The sequence below is a fragment of the Canis lupus genome, chromosome 7 (assembly GCF_003254725.2).
Source record: "Canis lupus dingo isolate Sandy chromosome 7, ASM325472v2, whole genome shotgun sequence".
In the NCBI taxonomy this organism is placed as follows: Eukaryota; Metazoa; Chordata; class Mammalia; order Carnivora; family Canidae; genus Canis; species Canis lupus.
In genome coordinates, this window is record NC_064249.1 from 60,646,255 (window position 1) to 60,670,394 (window position 24,140).

At 38.5% G+C, this 24,140-nt stretch overlaps 1 protein-coding gene across 1 annotated transcript in view; it reads left to right on the forward strand.

Annotated features, from left to right (window-relative positions):
- The window catches only part of CDH2 (cadherin 2), a 213,886-nt gene extending 193,627 nt beyond the window's left edge, over window positions 1-20,259 (forward strand). Inside the window, exons 15-16 of the mRNA XM_025429252.3 lie at window positions 8,253-8,417; window positions 18,858-20,259. Coding sequence (XP_025285037.1) covers window positions 8,253-8,417; window positions 18,858-19,064 — 372 coding nt within the window. The 3' untranslated portion in view covers window positions 19,065-20,259. The remainder of the gene's footprint in view (window positions 1-8,252; window positions 8,418-18,857) is intronic.
- The last annotated feature ends 3,881 nt before the right edge of the window (window positions 20,260-24,140 follow it).

The following is a 24,140-nucleotide window of genomic DNA, read 5'->3' on the forward strand; positions in this document are numbered from 1 at the left end:
ATAGAAAGTTATCAATATCCCAGTAATGACAGTGATAAAGATTTTGACCGCCAACTGTGTGTTAACACTTTGCCAGGGGAAAAACAAAAGCAAAGATGCTAAGTGGTATTTGCCAAAGTTCTGCCAGCTGGCCAAATCCACCAACTGCTTTTTTTTTTTTTTTTTTTTTTTTTTTTTTTTTTTAATAAAGTTGTATTAGAATACAACCATGTGGGATGCCCGGGTGGCTCAGTGGTTAAGCATCTGCCTTTGGCTCAGGGCGTGATCCCAGTCCAGGGATTGAGTCCCATGTCGGGACGCCTGAATGGAGCCTGCTTCTCCTTCTGCCTGTGTCTGCCTCTCTCTCTCTCTCTCTCTGTGTCTCTCATGAATAAATAAATAAAATCTTTTAAGAAAAAAGGATATAACCGTGCACCTTGTCCGTTGTTTATGTGTTACCTGTGGCTATTTTTACACTGCAGGCGCAGCAGCGGAGTTGAGACCTTGTAACAGAGATTATATGGCCCAAAGATACTAAAATGTTTACTATCTGGCCCTTACCAAAAAAGATTCGCTAACCCCCTTAGAGTTTAGAGAATATGGAGCCTTCATTAGCATTTGATCCAGAGCTTGAATGCTCTTTAGATTAGCCCAGGAACTTTATGGAACCTGCCCAAGGTCACGCAGTTGAATATGGTGAACTCAGGATTTGAATCAAGGCATTCTGATTTCAGACTCTGTCTTTTGCAGTCACCATAGTATGCTCCCTTTATATGTACATTTATCTTAAACAGTGATTAGTTCTCCTTAGGAAATTTCAAAACCATGTGTCTTAAAGTGGAGAAGGATTTTTGATGCTCTTGTCACCATATTCTGAACCAAATCTTGTCATTTCTTTATTCCCTATTTTTAGGTCTCCTCTAAGACAGAATACTAGGTCAGGCCAACAGAATGACTTTGATCTTGTCTGGATGGTGACATTCATATTTTTAGGTAGAAGAAGTTGGAGCTTGGGGTGGGAACATGGCCTGAAGGTGCATTTAGAAAGTATACTCTGTGTCTCCCAGCCAGACGTACTTAAACGGGCTAAGAAGTATGTTCATCTCTATCGGGCTATAACTGAATTACATGGACAAGGTGGGAAATGACAAACCTCAGTATAAAAATTAAATGTCAGATTTCAGGAGGAACATCATCTCTCTGAAGCCCTGTTGCTCTGCTCCATCCTGCAGGCCTGCACAGCCACATCCTTACTTCCCCCAGCAGCTTACATCTTCCTCTTCCGTATTTTTGTTACATATTGTTCATATATGCATGACGTCAAATCTCATCATTTCTGAATGCATTCTTTTAAAAGATGGCAGACTAAGAGCTCTATGGGCAACCCCATCTGCGACCCAAGAGACTCTCCAGAAAGTATTTATTCAATCAAATCTAATGGAACCGTCTTCACAACATTTTTCCAAGAGGATATGCCATATTTTTACAATAGGAAAATACAATAGGAAGGAAGTTGTGATAGAATTCCAACAACGCCAGCATCTGTGGCGGGACCACCATTTTGCACCAACGAGTGAAACTTCAGCTCATTCAAAATTCTGAAGACAGAATTCGGAGAGAATTTTGAAAGAAGCTGTGACAGGGCAGCACTAACAGTAAACCGTGGAGGCAGGAACCATGGATGTGTTCCCTCCTCAGGGGGGCCTGGCTCCATCCCTCCTGGGACCAGGCAAACTGGCCTCCTAGTGAGATTACCCTGTATGTGACAGCAGAGAATAGAGGTCCTTCAGCTGTCCCGGAGTTATTTTATCTTTGTTAGGTTCGTGATTCAAACCAGAAGAGCTTTTAGCAAATCTTTTGTTTCTGGGGGCTTTCATAATCCTTGGAATCTACTTAGTCTCCACATCATTTCTCCCGGGTACTTACCATCATAACTGTATTTCGCTGGGGGAGGAAACTCAGCTCGTATCATCATTTACATAAAGCTCGCAAGGGTATTTGACTTGCGTGTCAGCAGTTGTATGGTAATGTGTTGACACCTTATCACTATTTCATTCAATTATTTTAATGCCAGGAGCTATAGAGGGTGAGATAATAATGTTCTCCTCCTCCACCTTCCGTTCCTCTTTGTGTCTGTCTGAAGAGTTTCTTGCCTGTGCCACCGTCAGCTTTTTTCCAGAGAACTTTTTTTTTTTCCCTTCAGAATTTTGTCCATTGACTTTCATGTCAGTATTTTTACTTCTCTCAGTTCCTCAGTCCCGAAACATTAAAAATGTTTCCCTTATCTATATGGGAATTTTAAAGTTCCTCGCCTCTGCTGCTATAAAGGGAAAGTTTTCCACTTGCACCAGCCCTTGCCCAGGAGATAGGGAAGCTGGCTGCTGGGTTCTTCACTCCTCCCCCCAGTGGAGGCTGATCAAGGACCGTGACCTTTCGGTGCCTCCCTTCCTGCAGCGGGCCTGCCTGTTGTTGGTTGGACCGAAATGAAGAATCCTAGTTCTGCCTAAAAATCTGGGAGGCACGTTTTAACCAACCATGCACAGACCAGAGTACTAGACCCCAGTGCCTCGTTAGCTTAGCATAAACCACCCTGAACTCCTCTCCTGGACCAGGAACCCTTCCCGTTTCCCACCTCGGTGAACTGCCCTGTGCATTTCTTCATTGGCCCATGGCAACAAGATGCAGCTTTTATTTTTAATTCGCTTGCCCTGGTGGTCTCTGTTTTATCCTTCCACGCTGCTTACCTGAGTCTGCAACCTGCAACCTTGGACGGATCATTAACCTCTCTGACCTGCAGTAACCAAGGGGGATAGAATAACACCTACTTTGGAAGGATTTGTGGTGGGAGTATGTGAGGTACCACTTGAGAAAGCACCCAGTGTCATTCCTGCCAGGTGAGAGTTGGTTTCCTTCTTTCACTCAGAGCTGGAAATGGCATCTGGCACCCAGTAGGCTCTCCTTTAAATACTTGTGGGATAGTAAACGAGTATTTTCGTCACTCTCTAAAACAGATTCAATTACACGATTCTATAGATGCTATCAGCAAGGTAGCTTTCTGAATTTTTTTTCTTTTTTTAGCTTTCTGAAATTTTTACCTAGGTTCCAGAATTTCTATCTATACTGATGCAGCATTTTAATTTATTTAAACATAACCAAATGCCTTAGGATAGATTCGTGGTATCTTTACTGAACCAATTATAAATTACTGCAAGTCAGTGGAATTTAACAAGAAAAGTCAAAACCAGAGTGTTAGCTGCTAACTAACTTTTTACTGACTCTCCCATAATTGTATCACCCTTAAGACATTTTAACTCATAGATGGACCAGAAAGAGGTTTTAGTTGCCTGCAATGTGAATATTCTTAAAACCATAATTCCATGCCTCCTTCTAATGGTTGTTGCCAAATAACATATGTTCTAAATATTCTAAAACAAGATTTTCCTTGGCCTTCCTTTGAAAATTAGACCTCTTTAGGAAGTTAGCATTGCAAATAAAGGTTGACAATCATAAGAGAATTTTCAGATCCACTTTTTCTCTAGAGAGCTTTAGGAACCAAATAAAAGATTTCTTCTTGGCTTGTTTCTTTGTAATCTTCAGGAGACCATGAACCCAATGACCTTGAAAGTGTTTTCAGTCTCTGTAATTGTCTTTATAATTCTCATCCTACATGTTGTAATTTGTGTGTTTAAGTAAAGTATTATGGGATTGTAAAGATGTATAATTTAGGAGGTTTGCATAGAGTGACCCCTTATCAAAAGGCTTAAAATTGGACCCTCAGATCAGGACCTCTGCCACACAACACAGATGGATATGGACAGAAAACCAGCCCCTGTGACCTGAAGACACTTCTGCCTACTTCCTAGCATTGTCAGGTTTTTTTATATCCCATGTTTGTAATAGAAGAAACCATCACAGAGAAATGTTAAGCCACATTTAACCCAGTTCCTAACTTTACATAAATCAGTGGTTTTCTGCCTCTTTTTTTGCTATCTGCACAACTGAGGAATATGACATATTTCCATCATTACGGGGGACTCACCAGAGCAATGAATCTCAGTGATAAGACAGGGGTCTTTCCGTCCCTCCCCATTGTGAATTACTGCTATGGAGTATAATGTGATCCAAGGCACATTTCTTAAATTGGTTGCTCTTTTGAACATCTGGCATGAATATCATTGCTCAGGCTTTTTTCGACACATTTTTTAATGAGCACTTTCTACGGGCTTGCCATTTTGCTGGTGGAAAGGAAACAGGACTACAGACCTTTGAAGGCTTCTCCCACTCTCTAGTTCTTAAGGTGTAGGAAAAGGCTATCAAAAGAAAGATAAAAAACTATAAATTAATATGCTGCTCTATATATCCCTCTAAGTGAAGCAGGCGAGGTGGAGATGCTGTCCTTGCATGGAGGAGACAGCTGCAATTGGCTACGACAAATTATATTAGAATTTAAGCTCTATTTTGCCACATCTTCCCATTTTCAGGTGAACTATCCCTATATCTAAGTGTTGGCAATTTATTAGAAAATTTTTATGACACTGCTGGCCAGTCAAAATACATTCACCTTTGTAACTTTTGGGTATAGAGGGAGCGTATAAGAAATCAGGGAGCAGCCTGATTAATGCACAGGTTCTTTCCAGGTAAGGAATAGCACAAGCAAAGTCTGCATGCCCCTTTTGTCAACAGTTAAGCCAAGGAAATTTCTCTGTATTCTTATACAGAATTATCATATAATACACTGAGTATCAAGGAGTTTGTCACCAGGTAAAAGACAGTCCTTAAACATTAGATTCCATTACTTAATTTCATGTAAGTCAGACTTCTAACAAAACATTCTACACTTTCAGCATAAAAATATTTATTGACTATTATCAGTATACTTACAATCTGTTTTTCCCTTTCTTCTATATAAAGCTTCAGTAAGTGTCAGAAGGCACAGTTATTCACGGTTTATCCCACTTTATTATGCTTGGTAGTTATGCAGTTAAACATGACCTGGAAAAATATGCTTCTGGTGTGTAAGCATTCGGAATTCTCTAAATAAGTCCCTGTTTTTATTTTGTATGACATTTTAGCATCTCAAAGGCCTTCACATCTGTTATATCGTATGTCTTCAAGATAGTCTATAAATTGCTCATAAATTCTATAAAATTTAAAATGGAGCACAATTGTGCACGATTGAGATGTTTTCACTCAGGTTTTGTTTGGATAATCTGAAATACTCGATCCTAATAAGAGAAAGCAGCATTCTCATGTCTTTGCTCATGCTGTTGGTAATCCCAGAAAGGTCCTTTCTCCCTAGCACATGGATTGTTCAAGGTTCAAATCTAACACAGGTTTTCTCCTCCTAGCATTTTATACTTTACAGCATACCACGTTTACATCCCAGGCTGGCTTGTCCTGCTCTGTGTACCTGCCTCACCTCGAAGTCCCCTTGTACACTCTTGAGAGAAGGGGCTTCTCCTCAGTCCCTTCAGCAGTTAAGTTAGCTGAATCTCTTGGTAAAGGAATTGTTTCCAGGACAGTGGTCAGGATGAGAGTGTCTTAACAAGCAGAAAGTTACATTGTAGATGGACGTTTTGAAGTCAGACACACCGGGTTTGGATTTCCATCCTAATCACAGTCTAGATGGGTGACCTTGGGTGAGTTACTCGAGCTCTCAGGAGTCTGGTTCTTCACCTAAAAAGATGATAATGAAACATTCTTCACAGGTTTGTTAGAAAGTATCAATGAGAGGCACCGGGGTGGCTCAGTCGGTTAAGCGCCTGCCATCTCAGGTCATGATCCACGGGTCCTGGGATTGAGACCTGAGTTCAGCTCACTGTTCAATGGGGAGTCTGCTTCTCCCCCTGCCCCTCCCCCTACTCATGCTCTCTCTCTCTGTCTCTCTCTCTCTCTCTCCCCCTCTCTCTCTCTCTCTCAAATAAATAAATAAAATCTTTAATGAAAGAAAGAAAGAAAGAAAGAAAGAAAGAAAGAAAGAAAAGAAAAAAAAAGAAAAAAGAAAAGAAAAAAAAGAAAAGAAAAGAAAAGAAAGCAGATCCCTGGGTGGCTCAGTGGTTTAGCACCTGCCTTCAGCCCAGGGTGTGATCCTGGAGTACTAGGATCAAGTCCCATATCAGGCTCCCTGCATGGAGCCTGCTTCTCCCTCTGCCTATGTCTCTGCTTCTCTCTGTGTGTCTCTCATGAATAAATAAATAAACCCTTTAAAAAAATAAAAATAAGAAAAAAGAAAGTATTAGTGAAAAGACACTTCTCAAGAGGCTGGTATAGTACCTGGTACCTCAAAGGTCTGAATGCCAGTGACTTTTTTTCCCTTGGTCTTGGTCTCGTGGGTAACTATTATCATCCCTCACGTCTGGGCCCTCCACATTCATCTGTCTAGTCCGTTACTCTTTAACTCCAGGCCTTGTGGCTTGGACTTGACTCACTTTCCTGGGTGGCTGCCAAAGAGCTAAGCTTTAAAGTTACTCTAACCTGCTTGGAATCCAAACCTGTCTCTGAGTCTTAGTAGATTTGGGATAAGGGACTTAGTTACTTGGTTTATTTGAGATTCAGTATCTCAACTTGTACAAAGGAATAATAAAACTTAATAAGTGCTGATCGGAGGATTAAATGCACAAATACATGTAAAGCACCTCCACCAATGCCAGTACGTGGTAAGTATTCAAATGTTGAGTAAATTGAAACTACTATAGAGATATTCCAAATGGCACTTAAGCTGGTTTTAGATAAAAAGGTGAAGCCTGAACTCTGAAGAGTCCCAGAAAATCTACACTCCCTGTAAATATCAACATTAAATTGGAGAATTTTATATCATCAGAATTTGGTGGTTTGAAAACTACAAAGTATCCAAACCTAAAATTTTGACGCATTTCCACATTATAGTCAGCTTCTTTCTTTCTGTCTCACTTTAGCATCTGGCTGATGTTAAAGCTGAAAATAGTTCCGAGGGCCCGGCCTGTGCCAAGAGCATCCTTCACAAGTTTGACTCTACCTATCTGAAAGTGGACAAGCTATTTTTCTAGGATATTCCCATTGGGCTGTATTGGAGAGGAAACCACTCCTCCTTGCCGTGTGCCATGGGGCCAGAGACTGGCAAATTTCTTCTGTGAAAAGCCTAATTGTAAGGCTTTGTAGACTATATGTAGTTTGTGCGGCATATTCTTCATTCCTATTGTTGTTTTAAATAATCCTTTACAGATGTAAAAGCCGTTCTTTGAGAAAAATAGGATATGGGTCCCAAGAGGCTCACAGACCATAGTTTGCCAACTCCAGACCCCTGAAGGGAGGGAGGAATAGAGATTGGCTTTGAAACCTTGGTGAACTCAAGCCCTACTTTAAAGAAAAGGAAAACACATCTGTGTCTTTTTCTTTTTTTTTTTAATATTAAAGACATTGTAGGAAAAGAAAAGGTCTTCCTTGACCTGCCTGGGGTCCCTGGCTGGATCTGAAAATTAAACTAACAAAGACAGATGAACAGGGGAAAAACATACACATCTTATTAAACTTTTACATGTCCATGGGAGCCTCACAAGAGAATGAAGACCCAAAGAAGTGTCCACAGTGGGAAGCTTTTATGCCTTTTAGACAAAGAAATAAGAAATTTCTAAGAATTGTCAAGACCAAAGGTTTGGGCAAGAACTAGTAAATGGTGGAGAAGTAATTAGGGATGTAAAGGTTAGTTTAACAAGGTTTGTTGGTACAGATTTTGTGGCCCCTAAGTCCCTGTCTCAGATGTTAAGGATGTGTTTTCTTCTCCCACTACAAGGAGGGGACCTTTCACATGGGAGTTTTATGACCTGTTTCAAGGAAGAAGGGCAAGGGTGAGGGGAGTTAGAGTGGCTTTCATCCTCTGCTGTTTGTTTTTAATTCCTTCAGCTTGAGATACCTAATACGCTAGGACACTCCAAGTTACGGTAGTAGGTTCCCAACTCCACATTAAGTTAGTACCTTTGTTTCTATGGTACAACTCCATCTTCTAGGCATTTTAGTCATTTTATAGTGGGGCCTCATCTCACTGCTGTTTTCCATTGGAAACTGATGAGAAACATAGGAAAGCAGATGGAGCACAGACTGTAGAAATGAAAAGCACAGAAGAAAGAGCTGTGTGAAAGAAATATTTAATCATAACATGAAAAACTCATGGTGGCAACTTTTCCATTATGTTAAATTTCACTCATTTCTATGCATTCTGGGTATGTGTTTAAAAACAAAGGTTGTAATTTCCATCTTTATGCCCATCTACCATGGGTTTTTGATTTTGTCTTTTGCAGGATTATGACTTGAGCCAGCTCCAGCAGCCTGATACCGTGGAACCTGATGCCATCAAGCCTGTAGGAATCCGACGATTGGATGAGAGACCCATCCACGCCGAACCCCAGTACCCGGTCCGATCTGCAGCCCCGCACCCTGGGGACATCGGGGACTTCATTAATGAGGTGAAAAGACTAGCTCCCTCTCTTTATAAGGATGTTTACTTTATGCTAATGGTTTGCTGTACATAGACCACAAATTGCTTGGAATACAGTGATATCATTGGTGAAAACACCCTTGATTTTCTTGAGCTTATTTTCATGTTAAAGCTAATGTGGCTCTAATAGCAGAGAACAGATATAATTGGTTTGATGGGCCAAAAAACAGATCTATCAATTAATTAATATTCTGTATTTGTAAATGACATTCATATACATTATCGGTATTAGTCACACTATCTCCAAAAGGCTTTTTTCCCCAGATTACAAGTAATAAATAGACTAACAATATTATAGTGCATTCTGATTTCATTTATTAGCACTGATGAATGTAATAATAGTTCATTTTCATTTTCCTCACACTGAATACTTTGAATCCCACAAATGTTGAGAATTCAGTGCCTGCCCACCGACTAGAGAGTTCCATCAATTGAGATTAGTAGGAAGAGGAGCTAAATTAAATATTATGTAAGTGATTTAAATACTTGTCTAGTTGAGGAGTTTTAAGAGCTTCTGTAAGAGGCAGCTAATTCTCTGTTGAATATAACAGATATGATTTCCACTGTCAAAATTATTATGGCATTCTTTTATTTCATTACTGACCACGAGTTCTGCTACATTTAATACTTACATTTTGAAGTAAAACGGTTTGTGCTGTTTCTTTTGATCATTCCTATAGTTTTACTGCAATCCTCCTTTTGAATTTTTAGTGTTAAGCATAAGACAGCAATACATGCTGATGTCGATTGTGACTATATGGCAGGACTCGCATTCTCTGGCCATGTCCTACCACTCAGTGTCTCTAAGATCAGAATAGGTTTCAATGCATTACAAGGTGGGATACTTCTTTCTACATCACCTTCCATCATATGCTGATAAGACTCTAATTTTCTGGGGTTCCTTGGAGTCATATATTCTGTATACATAATCAATCTACTTTAGGTTTTTTTTGTTTGTTTTTTTTATAATAAATTTATTTTTTATTGGTGTTCAATTTACCAACATACAGAATAACACCCAGTGCTCATCCCGTCAAGTGACCCCTCAGTGCCCGTCACCCAATCACCCCCACCCCCCGCCCTCCTCCCCTTCCACCACCCCTAGTTCATTTCTCAGAGTTAGGAGTCTTTATGTTCTGTCTCCCTTTCTGATATTTCCCACACATTTCTTCTCCCTTCCCTTATATTCCCTTTCACTATTATTTATATTCCCCAAATGAATGAGAACATATAATGTTTGTCCTTCTCCGATTGACTTACTCCACTCAGCATAATACCCTCCAGTTCCATCCACGTCGAAGCAAATGGTGGGTATTTGTCGTTTCTAATGGCTGAGTAATATTCCATTGTATACATAGACCACATCTTCTTTATCCATTCATCTTTCGATGGACACCGAGGCTCCTTCCACAGTTTGGCTATTGTGGACATTGCTGCTATAAACATTGGGGTGCAGGTGTCCCGGCGTTTCATTGCATCTGAATCTCTGGGGTAAATCCCCAACAGTGCAATTGCTGGGTCGTAGGGCAGGTCTATTTTTAACTGTTTGAGGAACCTCCACACAGTTTTCCAGAGTGGCTGCACCAGTTCACATTCCCACCAACAGTGCAGGAGGATTCCCTTTTCTCTGCATCCTCTCCAACATTTGTGGTTTCCTGCCTTGTTAATTTTCCCCATTCTCACTGGTGTGAGGTGGTATCTCATTGTGGTTTTGATTTGTATTTCCCTGATGGCAAGTGATGCAGAGCATTTTCTCATGTGCTTGTTGGCCATGTCTATGTCTTCCTCTGTGAGATTTCTCTTCATGTCTTTTGCCCATTTCATGATTGGATTGTTTGTTTCTTTGGTGTTGAGTTTAATGAGTTCTTTATAGATCTTGGAAACTAGCCCTTTATCTGATATGTCATTTGCAAATATCTTCTCCCATTCTGTAGGTTGTCTTTGAGTTTTGTTGACTGTATCCTTTGCTGTGCAAAAGCTTCTTATCTTGATGAAGTCCCAATAGTTCATTTTTGCTTTTGTTTCTCTTGCCTTCGTGGATGTATCTTGCAAGAAGTTACTGTGGCTGAGTTCAAAAAGGTGTTGCCTGTGTTCTCCTCTAGGATTTTGATGGAATCTTGTCTCACATTTAGATCTTTCATCCATTTTGAGTTTATCTTTGTGTATGGTGAAAGAGAGTAGTCTAGGTTTTTAGATGCAGTTATAGTTTGTAAAAAAAAAATCTTTTGAAACAAGCTTCAAGTATTTATCTCCCTTTACGATGCTTCATTACTGTCTATTCCTGACATGCATGCTAGTTTCTGAACATACACATTCACTTCTGTTAAACAGGTAATAGGTTAATTTGTTTTAGTCATGATTTGAAAGCAGATGGAAGGCCAAACAACAGAGTGCCAATAACTCCTTTATCTACAAAAATATGCCCTGACTTTACCAGTTATATGTATAGTGACCTGGTTAGGGGATTTGCAGGAATTTATATCTATGACTAGATTTTTCTCAATATTTAAGAGTGCCTGATAATTTAACTTCTCATTTCACATTTGTTGTCATGAGAAATTGTTCAGTTATTCTTGTGGTTGTTGGATTTCGAGATATAATGAATCATTTGAATGGAGGTGCAGGAGCTGGACTTTCTTAAAGCAAGAATTTTAGCTTCAGTGTAATTCAACAGATACTTAACTGAATGTTCCTGCTTGTTCCCTGAAGTGTCTGTATTCCATGGGATTCCATTCCATCTACAGCATTATTGTTTTCTCAGTGACAAAGTTGAAGCATTTAATGTCATGTATAAGATTGTAGTCCTAATCTGACTCCTGCCCTCTTCCCCTATGACATTTCCTTCCATTGATGCAGCCCCACTGAACTATTTGCAGTTCCTCAAAAGTATCCAGTTTTGACTGTAATGTAACTGCTGCAAAGCTTCTTAACCATCAGTGAAACACCCACTTAGCCTTCAGATTCGCCTCAAACATTGCCTTCTCTGTGAGGCCTTCTTTGATCCCCCTGGGAACGGTTAACAAGACACTTCCTGCATGATAGCCCTGGCCATGGAAGTCTGACTGTCAATGTTTCTCTCTCCTATGTGAGCATGGACCTTCTCTCCAGCATGGGGACAATTTCTTGTTCATCTTTGAGTAACCTCAGCATCTAGTATGTAATCTAGCTCTCAGATGTTGTTGCCTTAAGGAATCCAAGTACGGTGGCAGGTGTATAGGGCATCATCAAACAATGAGCATCACCCACCTTGCAGTTGATTAGGATTCATCAGGGCCCAAGTCTGGGGCCTTTATTCTACTGGAGCTGATAATAAAGAAAATGAGGATATTGGTTGGTTCTAAGTTGTGGTTTTAGTGTATGCTGTGTGTTTGTGTGTGCACACTCATCTTTTCTACAGAGACTGGATTTTCTTCAGTAGGTAGAGAAGCGTATCTAATTAATAAGATTCAGTTACCCAGCACCTCCAATGCCACAGAAGAAAGAGTTACAGTCACAATTTCCATTTGCAATTTCCTTTTCCTAGAACAGTACTCAGCCTAAAAAGTACACAGCCTAAAAAGTAGCTTGAGACCATAACGAACATGTTTCAATACTTAAACGAAAAACTTGCTGCCAAACGACTGACTTGCAAATTAACTTCTAGAATGCAGTCAGTTCATAATTTGGGAATTGTCTGCATTCGCTAAAAATGGCTCATTTTGAAATGATCTGGAGCTTGGTTTAGGATCATTCATTCAGCAAATAACTATTGAACATCTCCTGTGTGTACATATTTGAACGAGTAATATGTAGAAAGAAAATAGATTAGATCTGGATTCTCTTTGTGTGTACTCCCTGCCATGCTGCAAGCACAGTCTTTGTACCACGTAAACATTCTGGTATCCAAAGCCTACCTTTGCCAGACATGGGAGGCCCATTACATGTAATCCTTTCTTGGCTTTACAGTTTCATTTCAGTGCCCTTCCCCTGCCCCCTACCCCACCCCAAATTTGCATCTTACAGACCAAGGAGAGGGAATCTACTTGTACCTCCTGGGCTCAGCTTGTGATTCCATGTCAGCACCTGTTCCCATGCTATCCTTTCTGCATAGTATCCCCTTCCCTCTTTTTCTAGATGTTTGTTCCTTCATTTTTACCGACCCGAAAAAGGTCAAGCACACAGAGTTTAGAGTAAGCACCATCCAGTGGCATCCCATCGTACCCAGGACTCACCTTCCTTCATAACCCCTATCCCAGGGTTCCCTTCTGCCTTCAGAGGAAGAGGTACACGTCCTGGGGGGCAGTGTGGGGAACATTGCTTTGGCAAGTACATGAATGGACCAAAGCATCACATTTGGAAATGTTTCTCCAGATGAAGAATGTAATTGTAAGATAGCGAAATGTGGACGAGATGGAAGACCAAACATTCACACTACAAATTCCCTACCTTTGTCACAGAAGAAACTAAAATGAGGGTCTAGGGATGAGATGGTCAGGTCTATGGAACAATTCAGGGGATTGAAACTGTCAAAAGGCCTAAATCAGGTAACATTCAAATACACCATATAGATTCTTCCATCTAAGATGCCCATGAAGACTTCCTTAATATCTTTCTATAACTGGACAGATAAAAATAAATACATATAAAGTTTTAAAACAGTTGAGGGCACCTAGAAAGAATTCAAGCATATTTTACAAGTACATGTAAAATGCAAACAGATTTCTTTATCCCCAGGTCTTATTTGATTTAGCACAGTACCGAATGTTCCAAAGGAAGAATAGTATGGTGTAATTATAATTGGAGTGTTTTTGTAATGTAAGGAATAAGTAACCTCATGAGAACATTTTTCTAGTTTGTTTATTTAAATAATCAATGCATGTTGCCTTGAATATCAAAAATATGACATATTGACATATTTCTACCCTGGTAGATAGAGTAAAACAAATCACACATTTTAAATTTCAACTACAGAATTTCATTCTATTTTGAGGTTTTTAAGTATGACCTTCAGAGGGTGAAACGTTGAAACAAATTCATTTAATCTCAGCCTGACTGTAGATATTAGCATACCTCCAATAATTTCACTAATCTTACATATTTTTTTTATCTCAGAAATATAAAAACCAAGGACATATTTCTGTTAAAAGATCAACTTAAAAAAAAAAAAAAGATCAACTTTTGACTGGTATTTAAAAACTTAGGGAAAGTGCTTCTAAAATAACTTGCACAAAACTGCTAACGCTTAGAACTTTTGCCTTTTTTCTCATATTAAATAAATTTATTTATCCTCTTTAAAATAAAATATCTCTGTCTGCTTCTTACAGTAGTTGGGCATTTGTTTGAGTTCAAATCCAGCTGCCTCACCTAATAGTTCTGTTACCTTGTACAAAGTCAAGGTCTTTGGATTTAACCTCTTGGATTTCCAAGTTTTCGTATGTTTGTATAAAATGAGGATAATAATAAAATCCTCTCTTAAGATATCCGTAAGAACTAAATGAGATAATCCACATAAGTATAGTGCCCATCACATAATAAAATCTCTTAATTATTATCAGTATCATATAGTTATTAGTACAAGTTACTTTCAGAAAGAACACCTAATTGTAAATAAAACAAAATCCTCTCCCTCCAAAAAATTTGCTTTAAGTAAAATGAAGTTCTCAGAAAGGTACCTAGCAATGTTGGCGTTAAGTCGCAGAATTCTGCTATAATATGAATCTGGACTTTTATGTCCACATATATTTTAAACTTAAATCCTAGCTTCTTCTAAAAGGAGCATATATAAATATGAATAAGGTGATGAGGTGAAAACTTCATAAGCCCAAGACAGCAGTACCAAGGCATACCTTCTAAGGTGCCTGTTGGATGTCAGGCACTGTGGTAAACAGCAGGATATGAAATGAATATAAACATCCTTGGCAGAAAAGCATGTCACAATCTAGTGTAACCAAAACATGGCAATAAAAGTAAAAGGGACCATGGGAATAACCCACAGTCATGATTGGGGGGAAAATTCTTGCAGTGGAAGTGACATGTTTAATGGGCTTTAAATGATGGATGGATGGATGGATATCAGTCAAATGAAAAATTATGAATGGGGAAGTTTCAAACAAAGGAAATCACATTTTAGCAGGAACAGAATGTGCAAATAACATAGGGTACACAAAAACATGACATTTTTAGATTTGGGGGGATTTTGGTGAATAATTTAGCTGTGGTTACTGGAGTTGAGAACAGCTAAGATGGAAAAGGTGCATGAACATGTTGTCCACATTCACTGAATGCTCTGCTAAAGAGTTTTAACTTAATCCTGTAGTTACCCAAACGTCAGGCATTTGAGTAACTCCTAGTTTTTTTCCATGTCCACACACCTCTTCTATTCACTTAAACTTTTACTTTTTTTAAGATTTTATTTATTTATTTATTTGGGAGAAAGAGCACATGTGCACAAGTGGCAGGGAGAGGCAGAGAGAGAGAGAAGCAGACTTTTCACTGAGCAGAGAGCCCAATGTGGGGCTCAATCCCAGGCCCCCGTGATCATGACCTGAGCTGAAGGCAGCACTGAACCAGCTGAGCCACCCAGGCACCCTCACTTAAACCTTTAATCAATTTTTAATTTAATTTTTTAATAAAGGTAATTTTCTTAAAGTGCTCATGCACCAATAAAAATCATCTTGCACACCCCCAGTGGAACCCCTCCCTTATTTGGGGAACATTGCAAAAGGTGACGGAGAGCAATGACGGAGAGTTTTACTTGGGTGAGCAACTTCAAATAATGTCTGAGAGAAGAACCACTAGTAGTTTGTAGGAAAGAAGCAGGAATAGTACCGGTGACCAGGAGACCAGTTAGAGAGGCTTTTGCTGTGGTCCAGGCAGGATATAAAGAGGGCCTGAACTGACGCAAGTGGCATTGAGCTAAGAGAAGACAGACTGTAAGGGAATCAATAGGCCCTCTTTCCTCTTATATCCCTCATGTGTTCCCTCACTGAAGAATGTGGGTTTTTATAGCTCCTATAAAAGCATATCTTTATCCATAAAGCATAGGATCAGAAGTCTATAAATACAAGCTCAGCAAGAATTCAGCCAGGGCCACAGGCTTTTTCATTTTACAGACACCTCAAACTATAGAAAATAGTTCAGATTCATCCAGAGTTCAAGATCTACCCCTCCAGGAACGGCGAAACGGGCACATACTCTTCTAGATGTAGTCAAACTCAGGTGGAAAAAGAGAAACACATGCAGTCAGTTTGTGGATTTGACAACAGTACATTACACTTCATGTGAAATGGTGTCCACACCTAAGAATAAAGGAATCCCATAAGGGAGGAGCAGATGGGTACGTGGCCCACCGGATTTCTTCCGCATATTCACTCTGGTTGTGTGCCTGTCATTTTCAGTCTCCTAGAACTTGACTGTGATCTTTTTAGAATTACCAAAATAGTACCCAGAATTTATATAATACCTCTTCCATAAGAGTCGTCTTTTATTCTCAGATAAAAATCGGTGCTATTCCGAGTGGAGGGGACTTAGGATACTTAACTTTCAGCCTAGAAAGGTGACTTGCGTAAGAATTCTTGAAAAGTTCAGGGACTTTTTTTTTTGATCTTTTATAATCATTAAAACCTGAGACAGTGTGCAGTGTTCTGGTATAGCAGAGTGATCTCTAATGGACTGCATGTCCTTAACCTCCAGAGGCAGGGAGAGGGAAGGGAGGGAAGCAACAAATTCAAAAATGACCAGGAAAGGGACACCTGGGTGGCTCAGCAGTTGAGCAGCTGCCTTCAGCTCAGGTCATGATCCCTGGGTCCTGGAATCAAGTCCCGTGTCAGATTTCCCACAGGGAGCCTGCTTCTCCCTCTGCCTATGTCTCTGCCTCTCTCTGTGTGTCTCTCATGAATAAATAAATAAAATCTTTTTTAAAAATGACAAGGATGATCCAAAAACCAGGGCAGGAACTAAAAGCAATATAGAAGAAATGGATATATTTTAGAATCTCCATCATGAGTACTGAACTAGATTACCAGTAGTGTTATGCTTATTCTAAGGCCTTGAATTAGGTGGCTTAAGCATGCAATGAAGGGCCTGAAGCCCTTTTACACATCAGTAAAGACCAGAGAGCTTCCCTTGTTCATCCCTATGTCAGAGTAAACACAGGCCATTGCTTCCTCTCCACTGAATCCAGACACACTCGACGCCCTGCCATGAATCTTTAGAACTAATTTGTCTTAACTTTTTCATATTTCCAGTTCGGTGCTGACCCAATAAAGACTGGGCAGGGCTCTGCATGTATGTCTATTTAAATTTTGAATTATGATACAAGCAGATGACCTGAACATCGTGACCTTGGCCGTTGTCTCTGTTCTTTGCATAGAAAACAGTCTTACTTAAGGTCATACTGAAAACTTAATACAAGTGCGCCCTGCTTTTCAAACATTTGCTTTCGCCACTTCCTTTCTGTGGAAGGCCGACATCAGTACCTGTTTTCACTAACCGAAAGAAATCCAAAGAGGAGTTTCGCTTTTATGAAAAACGGTGAAAAGTGAAACATAGATTACAGCGTTGTTTTGTAGGGGGCTGTTAGAGAGGCAGCATGCACCCCAGTTAGCGAGAGCACCCCTCCCCACCCAGCTCCTTCCCCGGAACTACCCTCAGCTCCATGGCTTGGAACTGTCTGCAAGCATCTCTGCTGCATCTCCATTTATCGTGTGCATCTGTCAGCAACATGTGTCCTAAGGCACCGGGAGAGGCTAAGAGGCATTATTTTTTAGGTCTGGAAATGCTCAGAAAATGTCCTATACAATTGAATGGTGATTGGTTCTTTGCATTCTGCTGTTTCAGCTTTTGGAAGGTTTCATCTTCATCATTGCTGCACTTTCGGATAGCCCGGGAAACCTGCATTTATCTTCAGATACCTATTCTCCTTATCGAGATTTTCTTTATTTTCTTGATTTCCCCTCCGATCTTTCTTGGGTCCAGTTCTTGTGAGGACCCAAGTTAGACTGTGCTAAATTAAAGAATCACCAGTTGCTTACATTTGCAGTTGCTAGATTTTGTAGGGAAAAGGCAAAAGGGAGCGTGTTAACATTTGAATATAACCTCCATGAGGACAGGTCCTGGATCTAGCTTCTTCACAGCTGTGTCCCCACCACCACCAAGCAGAATACATAATAATATACATACTCAATCAATATGTCTTGAATTGAGTAAACAAACACAAACAAAAAGAATGAAGGTGCATTGTTTGACTTTTACCGGCTAAGGCTACAGTAACAGACAACTCCCAGGTATTGTTGGCTTATAATAACAAAGGTTTACGTCTTGTCCGAATTCTGTGTTCACTGTGGGCCAGCAGTGGCTGGGTCCTCATGTCTTCTGTCTTTCAGGATCCAAGCAGGAGAAAAACTCTCAGGTGGGGCAGGCCATTCTTCTGGGAGAGGGGGCCAGAAGGACCTGGTGGAAACCCATCAGACAGAGGTCTTACAGAGTCTGCTCTACATTGCCGCTTACGTTGTGTTGGCCAAAGCCAGCCCGTAGCCAAGTCTGACAGTGGGTTTAGGGAGTAAACTTTGGCTGCAGAGAGGTACTTGTGGTAGTGTGGGCATGTGATCCACCTACAAGGAAAGGATAATGAATCATTGAGGACAGTAACATGGTCTACCACAGAAAGGAATTACGACTTCTGAGAAATTGTAATTTGTGATTTTTCAGTCTTAGCAAAATTGCCTGGTAGCTTATTCTATAAATATGATAAATAAAATCCTTTCTAAAATTATTTATGTTTTGTACATTGAAATCATTTTCTGAAGACGTGCCTGATTTTATTTTACACTGGCTTTTCTGGGTTATACACGTAGTGCAACCACACATGAGGAAATGTGGTGTTTAATTAAAAGGTTAGGATGGTTGGTAAGAGAGACTTTTTGGGATGGTTTGAAAACTGGTAGTGTGTGCTTTTCTCTCGTTTTCGATGGAAGTCAAGCTGCTGCCATTTTGTTTCATAAAATATTATGTCTTCACATTTACTTTTCTTTTTTCAAGCTCCAAAGCCAAAAAAAAAAAAAAAAAAAAGTTCACCTTTATGCAGATGCGTTGCCAGACTTCAAGATCTTTCTTCCTCAGCTTCAAGTAGCTGGCCATTCATGTCTACCACCTGTCAAGCACATTTCTCCAATTAAATCTCCTCCCATTGTATGTCTTGGCCTCACTGAGCTAGGCTCCTTAGGGTTCTTTCCTGCAGAAGAAAGGCATGGTAGTTTTTGTCTAACTTTCAAACATGGTGATAACCCCAGTTTCTGTAGGTTGAAAATGTTGTGGTCTGCAGGTGGAAATGAATAAACAAGTGTTTGATCCCATGGAACCCCTAGGATCTGCCTGTGGTTTGCAAATTATAACCCTCTCTACATTCTTTCTTTGTCTTTCCAAATTGTAGGGCCTTAAAGCTGCTGACAATGATCCCACAGCTCCACCATATGACTCCCTCTTAGTCTTTGACTACGAAGGCAGTGGCTCTACCGCTGGGTCTTTGAGCTCCCTTAATTCTTCAAGTAGTGGTGGCGAGCAGGACTATGACTACCTGAACGACTGGGGGCCACGGTTCAAGAAACTTGCTGACATGTATGGTGGAGGTGATGACTGAACTTCAGGGTGAACTTGGTTTTTTGGACAAGTACAAACAATTTCAACTGATATTCCCAAAAAGCATTCAGAAGCTAGGCTTTAACTTTGTAGTCTACTAGCACAGTGCTTGCTGGAGGCTTTGGCATAGGCTGCAAACCAATTTGGGCTCAGAGGGAATATCAGTGATCCAATACTGTTTGGAAAAACACTGAGCTCAGTTACACTTGAATTTTACAGTACAGAAGCACTGGGATTTTATGTGCCTTTTTGTACCTTTTTCAGATTGGAATTAGTTTTATGTTTAAGGCTTTAATGGTACTGATTTCTGAAATGATAAGTAAAAGACAAAATATTTTGTGGTGGGAGCAGTAAGTTAAACCATGATATGCTTCAATACGCTTTTGTTACATTGCATTTGCTTTTATTAAAACACAGAATTAAACAAAAAAACAAAAACTCATGGAGCGATTTTATTACCTTGGGGGATGAGACCATGAGATTGGAAAATGTACATTACTTCTAGTTTTAGACTTTAGTTTTTTTTTTTTTTTCACTAAAATCTTAAAACTTACGCAGCTGGTTGCAAATAAAGGGAGTTTTCATATCACCAATTTGTAGCAAAATTGAATTTTTTCATAAACTAGAATGTTAGATACATTTTGGTCTTAATCCATGTACACTTTTTTATTTACTGTATTTTTTCCACTTCACTGTAAAAATGGTATGTGTACATAATGTTTTATTGGCATAGTCTATGGAGAAGTGCAGAAACTTCAGAACATGTGTATGTATTATTTGGACTATGGATTCAGGTTTTTTGCATGTTTATATCTTTCGTTATGGATAAAGTATTTACAAAACAAAGTGACATTTGATTCAATTGTTGAGCTGTAGTTAGAATACTCAATTTTTAATTTTTTAATTTTTTTTATTTTTTATTTTCTTTTTTGTTTGGGGAGGGAGAAAAGTTCTTAGCACAAATGTTTTACATAATTTGTACCAAAAAAAAAAAAAAAAAAGGAAAGAAAAGAAAGGGGTGGCCTGATACTGGAGGCACTACTAAGTGTGTGTTTTTAAAAAAAAAATGAAAAAAAAACAAGCTTTTAAACGGGAGAGACTTCTGACAGCAGCTTTGCCTCTGTATTGTGTACCAGAATATAAATGATACACCTCTGACCCCAGCGTTCTGAATAAAATGCTAATTTTGGATCTGGTGACTGGTTTGAACTTTTTCTTTTCTACTTGAGCTACTTTACATGTTGTGAAAATCCTAAGTATTGACGTTTTGTTGAGAACAACAGTTTTACAAAAGTATGTATTTGTTCTTGCACTCCTCACCATCGAAACCCTTAGCATGGCAGCCGTGTCCAGTGAGCAACAGAGAGTCACCGCAGATCTAACCATCGCAGAAGAAAAACATCAGGAAGAGATGATGCTGATGGTGGTATATAAATGACGTTTGTAATGTCAGTGAACTTTGTATACTTCTTAATATCACTTATGCTCTCATTCCTTTCTGCTCAAGCTCATGATTACACTGACACTAATGGGCTTTTCCCATTAAAGCATCAGGACATGGAAAACCTTGGTAAAAAGTTATAGGACTGGCCCTGAAAACTGCACTGGGCACCTAGTATCTTGGGGAAATCACTGAAGCCATTTTCTGTATTTAGTGAAGTATCCTCTGGTACTTCTGTTTGTTGACTTGACTTTTTTTCTGGCTTCTTTGAGGTATAATTGATAAATAAAATTTATATTTAGATCCACACCACGATGATTTGATATATGTATGCATTGTAAAATGATTTCCACTATCAACTTAATTAATCTATCACCTGACATAGTTACCTTTATGTGTGTGTGTGTGTGTGTGTGTGTTTGATCAGAACACTTAAGGTCGACTCTTAGCAAATGTTGAGTATACAGAACAATAGTAGTTCTAGATAGAGACAGAGAACAAACAAAGGAAGTGATCTTACTAAATCTTGTAAAATTATCAATGCATCCTACTATGATTCATAAGTGAATTTTAAGAGACCAAAGTTTCACTATTCTCTATTTGCTTTGTGATGATTATTACACTGTATTTTCTTATACTGTACATTTTGAAAAACATTTATACAATATACCTCCTCTAAGCTCTGTGTCTTTTTGCTTAACATAAAGGTTATTTTATATTAGGGAAATTCACTTTTCTATTGATTCACTCTGTAAGCAATACTTTCTTGTTACTTTTCTAATCATTAAATGCCCAGGTTAAAAAAAAAAATGCCCAGGTTGCCTCTGGGAATTTCTGTTTGGAATTTGCTAATTGGAATAGTCTGTTTAAAAATGTATTCTTATCGAAAAAAAAAATGTATTCTTAGTCTGTGCCACTGTGCTGCTATATATCCAAATGAATGAAAGACTATTTTTTTAAATTCAAACACAGAACTTAAATTTGCATCATTTAGGTAAACAAACACTCTCCCAACTATTTACTTATTGTTGACATACAGTCATAGGTCATATCTAATATATATAAACCTTAATCATTAATAATAAGCATTCTATACATGCACAATCAGTAATTATAAACAGTATTTTTCAAAAGTTCCCCTTTCTGCTAGAAGTAATACATGACTCTATTTCCTTTCTGAAAACACTTTTCAAAACAAACCAAAAGGAAACCAATAAAAAGTGGAAGCTCTGCCCCTACCTTGCTACACAGAAGTAACTTTTATCAGCTCTTTATTGTGTAATTTCTAGTCTTTTCCAATATTCTATACACACATTCCATTAAGATTCTATTTTGTTTGGTTTTCATGAAAGTGGGATCATATGTTACATATTTCCTGTAACTTGCTTTGGAAATTTTACCATATTAGTATAGATACATATCTATATCAGTCTTACCACTTGCTATACAGTATTCCTTAATATGGACATACGGTTAACTTAGCCATTTCCTAAGTAATTTGTTTTTTCCAAGTTTTTTTACTACTGAAAACAATGCTACAACTACCATTCTTTGACATATCTCTTTGCATGGGGTATTTCTCTAAATGAGACCCTTGCAGATGGAATTGCTGGATTAAAAAATGTGGAGAGAAATTAATTAAATATGGCCGACATTTTAAGTATTTTAATGTTATTTCAAATTGACTTTTAGCTAAAAGTAGATGAGATTTTCTAAAAGCCAGCAACTTCTTCCTTTGGCAAAAGGAGTTTTTGCAGCTCAAAATAGTAACCACAAAATGTAAGACAATCTAGCCAAGGCCTTATTCCTTTTCTTTGGAAAGTAGTCTTTGAGTTAGGCAACAGTATGAGTTTCAAGTACTTTGAAATGACTGTCACTGTGTGATGTAATAAAGCCTTGAAAACTATATTTGTGAAAGTGGTTTATGAATCTCATCCAGAAACATGTTTCACTAGGTAGTTCCTAGTGATTTGGATCTCTTCAGCAACATTCCTGCGTCCCTCCCCCCGAAAAAAAATGTGTACAAAGTGCTAAAATCTTTGTGCAATGTTTTTTTTCCCTGATAAAATATGTACATTTTGCATTTTAATGCAGCACAGTCAAGTTGTCCTAATACAGACTAAACCAATTGACACTCCATCAACACTGTGCACAAAAACCTATAGATCTTCATCCTCAACAATCGTGGACATTATGCATTTTGAAAATTCTACCAATATGATGAGCCGCAAGAGATAGCTTAGGCTAATTATGAGTTGCCTGATTACTAATGAGAAATAATGGTGGTTTTTTTCCTTATGTATATTAGCTATTTGTGTTTCTTTAAACTGCCTATTTTTATTTCCCTATTAAATACTTGGCTTTTCTAATTAATTACTAAGAACTTGTTGTATGCGTTCTTTTTTCCTGGTCTTTTGCTAGTCTTGTAAATTTGTCTATGGTGTTTTTACCTACTGAAATTTTTGTTTTACGTTGTTTATTCTCAGTATTTTCAACTGTAGATTTTTGAGAAGGTCTTCCTGCCTCTAAATTATAGTTATTATCCTACATTTTCTGGTTTTTTGTTGTTTTGCATTTGACTTTTTAATTCACCTAGAAATTCCTTTGTATGAGGTAGAAATCTAATATTTAAAAGAAATTCTAGATACGTATCTCTTTTCTAAACATCACTTGTTAAAAAAAATCTAACCTTAACCCAATCATGTGAAATAATGCATTCATCATACACACAATTCCCATCTAAGTGTATGTTTGTTTCTAGATCATTTATTGTTTGTGTTCCATTGATCTTTAATTCCCACACAATACTAAACTCTTATTCTAGAATATCACCATTCTTTTCTTCTAAAAATTTTCTACATTCTTTTCCCACATTGTCTTTTGTGCCTAAATTTTATTTTATTTATTTTTAAATTTATTTATTTATGAGAGACACACAGAGAGGCAGAGACAGACACAGGCAGAGAGACAGCAGACCCCCCCCCATGGAGAGCCTGATGAGGGACTCTATCCCAGAACCCCTGGACCATAGCCTGAGCCAAAGGCAGACACTCAACCACTGACCCATCCGGGTCCTGCCTCTTGTGCATAAATTTTAGAAATACCAAGTTCTGTAACAAATTTTATTGGAAATTTTATTAAGTTATGAAAAGTTAGTAGTCATGTATTATCCCATCCAATATTATATGAATCTCTCACTTTTCAGATCACATTTATTCTTTCATAGGGTTTCTGTAAACATTTTCTTATACTGTTTTATGATTTTAATTGCTATAGTGAGCGGAATCTACATTTCACAGCATTGTCTTGAATAATTTTTTTAATGTGGTATTGGAAATTTATCCACTTTTGTGTATTTATCTTCTTTTTGTCTTATTTTCTATATTAGTTATAATTGCTTTTTGGTGATTCTCTTAGATTTTCCTGACAGATTATCATGCTGCAAATCATGACAGTCTGTTTTCTCTAAGATTAATACTCAATTCATTTTCTGTATAGTTAACAGTAGTGATCATAAGCATTTTGTTGTTTCTCACTATTAGAGGAAGGTTTTGTATATTTTGTCATTATATATAAGCCTACAATAGATAAAAATATATTTCATGGTACAACTGGATTATTTTGAGATTTTATGAA